The sequence below is a fragment of the Blennius ocellaris genome, assembly GCF_963422515.1.
Source record: "Blennius ocellaris genome assembly, contig: SCAFFOLD_165, whole genome shotgun sequence".
Lineage (NCBI taxonomy): Eukaryota > Metazoa > Chordata > Actinopteri > Blenniiformes > Blenniidae > Blennius > Blennius ocellaris.
Window position 1 is genome coordinate 62,675 of NW_027661900.1, and position 7,500 is coordinate 70,174.

General features: G+C 60.6%; 1 protein-coding gene across 1 annotated transcript in view; it reads left to right on the forward strand.

Moving 5' to 3' along the window:
• Positions 1–7,500, forward strand: part of LOC308148655 (histone-lysine N-methyltransferase 2C-like) — a gene marked incomplete at its 3' end in the record, with an annotated part of 40,122 nt that overhangs the window by 20,666 nt on the left and 11,956 nt on the right. The window contains 16 exon segments of the mRNA XM_080522152.1: positions 79–241; positions 343–462; positions 800–832; positions 1,123–1,221; positions 2,149–2,433; positions 2,699–2,772; positions 2,914–3,147; positions 3,252–3,450; positions 4,107–4,411; positions 4,484–5,152; positions 5,271–5,467; positions 5,562–5,683; positions 5,800–6,078; positions 6,218–6,378; positions 6,461–6,542; positions 6,744–6,986. Of these exon segments, the coding sequence (XP_080378278.1) occupies positions 79–241; positions 343–462; positions 800–832; positions 1,123–1,221; positions 2,149–2,433; positions 2,699–2,772; positions 2,914–3,147; positions 3,252–3,450; positions 4,107–4,411; positions 4,484–5,152; positions 5,271–5,467; positions 5,562–5,683; positions 5,800–6,078; positions 6,218–6,378; positions 6,461–6,542; positions 6,744–6,986 (3,265 nt within the window).

The window sequence follows — 7,500 nt, forward strand, 5'->3', positions numbered from 1 at the left end:
ACACACACACACACACACACACACACACACACACACAGCTCTACTGAATCCCTGCTCTCTGATTGGCTGTCACTGCAGGACGCCTTCTTTGGGCGGGACCTTCTGGACTGCAGTCGTCAGGGGGACAGGGGGGCGGGGCATGAGACACCCGGCGGCCAATCGAGACTCCACGTCCCCTGTCCCTCCGGGCCGCAGGCCGTTACCATGGCAACCAGCACTGACAGGAAGTCGGGGCCACTGCGTGAGTTTCCTCTGTGACACAGTTGTGTTCTGTGGTCCTGGTCCTGGTCCTGGTCCTGGTCCCGGTCCCTGCAACATTAAGTCGTCCCTGTCTGTCCCCAGCAGGTCTGGACCTCGGCTCCAGGGCCTCGGAGGTTCCGGCTGGAGGGCGGGACCGTCCCCAACAGGAGGAGCCTCTGGACGCCATCTTGAGTCCAGAACTGGACAAGATGGTCTCAGACGGTGGGTCCAGAGACGAGACCCTGTCTGTCCCCTCCCGTCCCCTCCTGTCTCGTTCCTGTCCCCTCCTGTCTCCTCCTGTCTCGTTCCTGTCTCCTCCTGTCTCCTCCTGTCCCCTCCTGTCCCCTCCTGTCTCCTCCTGTCTCCTCCTGTCCCCTCCTGTCCCCTCCTGTCTCCTCCTGTCTCGTTCCTGTCTCCTCCTGTCTCCTCCTGTCCCCTCCCGTCCCCTCCTGTCTCGTTCCTGTCCCCTCCTGTCTCCTCCTGTCTCGTTCCTGTCTCCTCCTGTCTCCTCCTGTCCCACCATGTCTCACTCAATGCTCCATTTCCTTTGGTGTTTCAGGAGACATCCTCAGCAAGCTGTACAAGATCCCAGGTCTCACACACACACACACACACACACACACACACACACACACACACACACATTGTGATTGAAATCACATTATAGATGACTTTTTGATTAATTAATGAATTAATCATCATTAAATTCCGTGTGTGTGTGTGTGTGTGTGTGTGTGTGTGTGTGTGTGTGTGTGTGTGTGTGTGTGTGTGTGTGTGTGTGTGTGTGTGTGTGTGTGTGTGTGTGTGTGTGTGTGTGTGTGTGTGTGTGTGTGTGTGTGTGTGTGTGTGTGTGTGTGTGTGTGTGTGTGTGTGTGTGTGCAGAGCTGGAGGGGAAGGACGTGGAGGAAGTGTTTACGGCTGTTCTGAGTCCAAACAACAATGACAACCGATCAGAGCAGAGTCAACACACACTCAACACGGGTACACACACACTCAACACGGGTACACACACACTCAACACAGGTACACACACACTCAACACGGGTACACACACACTCAACATGGGTACACACACACTCAACATGGGTACACACACACTCAACACGGGTACACACACACTCAACACGGGTACACACACACTCAACACGGGTACACACACACTCAACACGGGTACACACACACTCAACACGGGTACACACACACTCAACACAGGTACACACACACTCAACACGGGTACACACACACTCAACACGGGTACACACACACTCAACACGGGTACACACACACACACCCAACACGGGTACACACACACACACTCAACACGGGTACACACACACACACTCAACACGGGTACACACACACACACTCAACACGGGTACACACACACACACTCAACACGGGTACACACACACACACACACACTCAACATGGGTACACACACACTCAACACGGGTACACACACACTCAACACGGGTACACACACACACACTCAACACGGGTACACACACACTCAACACGGGTACACACACACACACTCAACACGGGTACACACACACACACACTCAACACGGGTACACACACACACTCAACACGGGTACACACACACACACTCAACACGGGTACACACACACACTCAACACGGGTACACACGCACTCAACACGGGTACACACGCACTCAACACGGGTACACTCGCACTCAACACGGGTACACACGCACTCAACACGGGTACACACACACTCAACACGGGTACACTCGCACTCAACACGGGTACACACACACTCAACACAGGTACACACACACTCAACACAGGTACACACACACTCAACACAGGTACACACACGACGCAACACAATTTTTGTACTGCCACATGATTTTGTGTGTGTGTGTGTGTGTGTGTGTGTGTGTAGGTGTCCTGTACCAGCGCCTGCCCCTGAACGGCCTGGTCCCGCCCCCTGCTGCCCCGGTGGTGCACGGCGGGGCGGGGCTCTTCAGAGTAGCCCCGCCCCCACAGAGCCCCGGCCCCGCCCCCGCCGATCAGGCGTCGGGGGGCTGCGGGGAGCAGGACCCCCGGGCGGCGGCGCAGAGGGGGGCGCTGAAGTGGGAGAAGGAGGAGAGTCTGGGGGAGCAGGCCAGTGTCGCCCCCGTCCTCTACTGCAATACCAACTTCCCCCAGCTGAGGGAGCAGTACCCCGGTACACACACACACACACACACACACACACACACACACACACACACACACACACACACACACACACACACACACACACACACACACACACACACACAGATGCGTGGCATAAAGTCTCCTGTCTGCTTTACACTCGTGTGTGTGTGTGTGTGTGTGTGTGTGTGTGTGTGTGTGTGTGTGTGTGTGTGTGTGTGTGTGTGTGTGTGTGTGTGTGTGTGTGTGTGTGTGTGTGTGTGTGTGTGTGTGTGTGTGTGTGTGTGTGTCAGACTTGTCCACCAGGATGAAGCAGATAGCTAAACTTTGGCGTAAAGCCAGCGCTCAGGACCGAGCACCGTATGTGGTGAGTAGATCTACTGTGTACTCAGCCTGTAATCAGAGTACTCAGCCTGTAATCAGAGTACTCAGCCTGTAATCAGAGTACTCCTGAGGGTAACACTGTGTGTGTGTGTGTGTGTGTGTGTGTGTGTGTGTGTGTGTGCAGCAAAAAGCCCGGGACAACCGTGCGGCTCAGCGAATCAGCAAGGTGTCCATCAGTGAGCCCCTGAAGCGGCCCCCCCTGACCCCCCCCCAGGCCCCCCAGGCCCCCCAGGCCCCCCTGGCCCCCCTGCTGGCCCCGCCCACCTTTGACCCCGCCTCCTTGGACACGGACTTGTCCTTCAAAGACCCGCTGAGACCCCGAGAGTCTGAGCAGGAGCAGGAGTGGAAGTTCAGACAGGTGAGACAGGTCCTCACCTGTCTGTCTGTCTGTCTGTCTCCTTACCTGTCTGTCCTCACCTGTCTGTCCTCACCCGTCTGTCCCCCGTCTCTCTGTCCTCCCAGCAAATGCGTCAGAAGAGCAAGCAGCAGGCGAAGTTGGAGGCGTGCCAGAAGCTGGAGGCGGTGAAGATGGAGCAGCAGCAGCAGAGAGACCGTCTGTCCCCCGAGACGTCTGTCCAGCACCTCCTGCCGTCCCCCTGGGACTCCTCCACCTCCTCACCGGACTCCAAGACCGCCCCAGTCTGCAGGAGCGTCCAACCAGGTACTGGACCTCCTCCTGACCTCCTCCTGACCTCCTCCTGACCTCCTCTTGACCTCCTCCTGACCTCCTCCTGACCTCCTCCTGACCTCCTCTTGACCTCCTCTTGACCTCCTCCTGACCTCCTCCTGACCTCCTCTTGACCTCCTCTTGACCTCCTCCTGACCTCCTCTTGACCTCCTCTTGACCTCCTCCTGACCTCCTCCTGACCTCCTCTTGACCTCCTCTTGACCTCCTCCTGACCTCCTCTTGACCTCCTCTTGACCTCCTCCTGACCTCCTCCTGACCTCCTCCTGAACTCCTCCTGACCTCCTCTTGACCTCCTCTTGACCTCCTCCTGACCTCCTCCTGACCTCCTCTTGACCTCCTCTTGACCTCCTCCTGACCTCCTCTTGACCTCCTCTTGACCTCCTCTTGACCTCCTCTTGACCTCCTCCTGACCTCCTCCTGACCTCCTCCTGAACTCCTCCTGACCTCCTCCTGAACTCCTCCTGACCTCCTCTTGACCTCCTCTTGACCTCCTCCTGACCTCCTCCTGACCTCCTCCTGACCTCCTCCTGAACTCCTCCTGACCTCCTCTTGACCTCCTCTTGACCTCCTCCTGACCTCCTCTTGACCTCCTCCTGACCTCCTCCTGACCTCCTGGTCTCCTCCTGCAGGTCTTCAGCAGACCAGGTTCCTGATGAGTCCGTCTTCGGGGTTCCAGGGGACAAATGTCCTCCTGTCCTCGGGGACAGAGTCCTACCTGTCCCCGGGGGGGGTCTTCAAGGCCCCCATGCCGCTCCTCCAGACCCCCCAGCAGGAGGTGCTGAGCAGCCCGGGAGGAGGAAGGAGGGACTCCTGTAGACCCTCAGACCTGGACCTGAACCCAGACCCCTGTTCCTCGGCTCCGGGAACACCGAGGCCCCCCGCCCGGTCCCCGGGGACCACGTCCCCCCTGGGCCCGGGACCCAGTGCAGACCAGGTACCGTCCTCAGCAGTGTTGTCCAGGTGGTCCCGGAGACCCCGTCTCACCAGGTCCTCTTGGTCCCCGCAGGACTTCCCCAGGACCCCCGGCAGCCAGACCCCCAAGCACCCCGGGACGTCGGAGGACAGTCGGACCCCGGGACACCTGACCCCGGGACACCACCAGACCCCGGGACACCACCAGACCCCGGGACACCAGACCCCGGGACACCAGACCCCGGGACACCACCAGACCCCGGGACACCACCAGACCCCGGGACACCAGACCCCGGGACACCACCAGACCCCAGGACACCAGACCCCGGGACACCACCAGACCCCAGGACACCAGACCCCGGGACACCACCAGACCCCAGGACACCAGACCCCGGGACACCACCTGACCCCGGGACACCTGACCCCGGGACACCACCTGACCCCGGGACACCACCAGACCCCGGGACACCAGACCCCGGGACACCACCAGACCCCGGGACACCTGACCCCGGGACACCAGACCTTGGGGCACCACCAGACCTTGGGGCACCACCAGACCCCGGGACACCAGACCTTGGGGCACCACCAGACCCCGGGACACCACCAGACCCCAGGACACCAGACCTTGGGGCACCACCAAACCCCGGGACACCTGACCCCGGGACACCAGACCCCGGACAAGACCAGCAACGATGCGTCTCCGCTGGACGGACCAGTCGGCGTCCTGCCCCAGATCGGAGACTCTGAGGAGAAACTGAGACAGGTAGAACCCGTGACACGAGAACCTGGACCAGCTGGCCTAGTCTGAACCTGGTCCAGCTGGTCCAGCTGGTCTAGTTTGAAGAGAGTCCCCCTAAATGGTCTCTGTGATCTGGTTCCAGCGGCAGCGGCTCCGGCAGCTGATCCTGAGGCAGCAGCAGAGGAAGGAAGCTGGTCCTGGTCCTGGTCCTGGTCCTGGTCCTGCCCCCCCGGTCCACAGTTGGACCCAGCAGGACTCTGCTCAGCCAGCAGACCCGTTTGGACGTCCTCCGCCCCCCTATCCTGGAGGTCCGGTCCTGAGCTTCCCCCAGACCCAGAGGTAAGACCAGCACAGCCTAGGTCCTGGTCCTGGTCCTGGTCCTGGTCCTGTTCCCCCCCCTCTCCCCCCCACTCACTCCTCTGGTCTCCTCCAGGTCTGCTGCTCCTGCTGGACCGCCTATGGGGGTTGGTCCAGCTCCAGTCCAGGTCCAGATGAGACCAGCAGAGTTCACCCAGATCAGACCGCCGCCTGTCAACCCCCCCCACCTCCTGTCAGGTGAGACCCCCCCACCTCCTGTCAGTAAGACCCCCCCACCTCCTGTCAGGTGAGACCCCCCCCCCCACCTTCTGAGGAGAACATCCTCGTTTCTAATGATGGTCTGTCCCCCCCAGGTGTCCCCCAGCCCCTCCCCCCCCGCTCCCTCCCCCCCCAGCAGCACAGCATCATGGGACGGCCCTACATTGAGCTGCGGCACCGCCTCAGGACGCCTTACCCTGTAGCCCCGCCCACCCTGACCAGGACCAGCATGGAGCAGCTGCTCCCCGGAGCCCCCGGAGCCCCTGGGGCCCCCGGGCTGGACGAGCACCTGGAGGACTCGGCTGTGAAGGACCTGGAGGACGTGGAGGTGAAGGACCTGGTGGACCTGAACCTGAACCTGGACCCTGACGATGGTAGGAAGTATGGTCACTGGTACTTCAGTAGTCCACTAGGGTCTGTGGGGGGGAGGGGGACCAGATGTGGGGGGTGGGGGAGGGGAGCAGGTGTGGGGGTACCAGGTGAGGACCAGGACTGACCCTGTCCCTGTCCCAGGTAAAGAAGACCTGGACCTGCACCTGGACGACTTCCTGCTGTCGGGGAAGTTCGACCTGATCGCCTACGCAGACCCCGAACTGGACCTGGAGGACAAGAGGGACCTGTTCCCCGAGGACCTGGACCTGGGAGTACCAGGACCCCCAGGCCTCCTGTCTCAGGTCCACCCCCCCCCCCCCCTTCATCTCACTGACACATTGATTCCACAGAATGTCTCCAACACGTCCTCCTCCTCCCCCACAGACCCAGGACCAGACGCCCCCGTTAGGTCCAGCTCAGGACCAGGCCCCCCCATCAGGCCCGGTTCAGTCCACAGTGTCTGGAGGTTTGTTGTTCCCACGTAGTCCTGGACCCTGGTAGATCAACCAGAACCACCTTATTCTGACCCCCCCATCCCCCCGGTCTCCTCCTGTCTCCTCTTGTCCCCCCTGGTCTCCTCTTGTCCCCCTATAATCTCTGGTCTCCTCCTGTCCCCCCTGGTCTCCTCTTGTCACCCCCATGGTCTCTGGTCTTCTCCTGTCTCCAGGTCCGTCCCTTTTCCAGCAAAGACCCTCTGGACCCTCCCAGACCTCCTCCGCCTCCCTCCCGTCCCCCCCTCCTGTCCTCCTCCTGGACCCGAGGACGTCCCCCCAGAAGTCCCGTCCCCTGCTCCTGGAGGAGCAGCCCCTCCTCCTGCAGGACCTCCTGGACCAGGAGCGGCAGGAGCAGCAGCAGAAGATGACCCTGGTCCACAAGACCAGTCCAGACCCCCCCGGGTTTCCCAACATGGGTGAGACCTGATAGCCCCCTCCTGGCAAGACCTGAACCCCCCCAACAAAACCTGAACCCCCCCAACAAGACCTAAACCCCCCCAACAAAACCTGAACCCCCTCCAACAAGACCTGAACCCCCCCAACAAGACCTGAACACCCCCAACAAGACCTGAACCCCCCCAACAAAACCTGAACCCCCCCAACAAAACCTGAACCCCCCCAACAAGACCTAAACCCCCCCAACAAGACCTGAACACCCCCAACAAGACCTGAACCCCCCCAACAAAACCTGAACCCCCCCAACAAGACCTAAACCCCCCCAACCAGACCTGAACACCCCCAACAAGACCTGAACCCCCTCCAACAAGACCTGAACCCCCCCCAACAAGACCTGAACCCCCCCAACAAGACCTGAACCCCCCCAACAAGACCTGAACCCCCCCAACAAAACCTGAACCCCCCCAACAAGACCTGAACCCCCCCAACAAAACCTGAACCCCCCCAACAAAACCTGAACCCCCCCAACAAAAC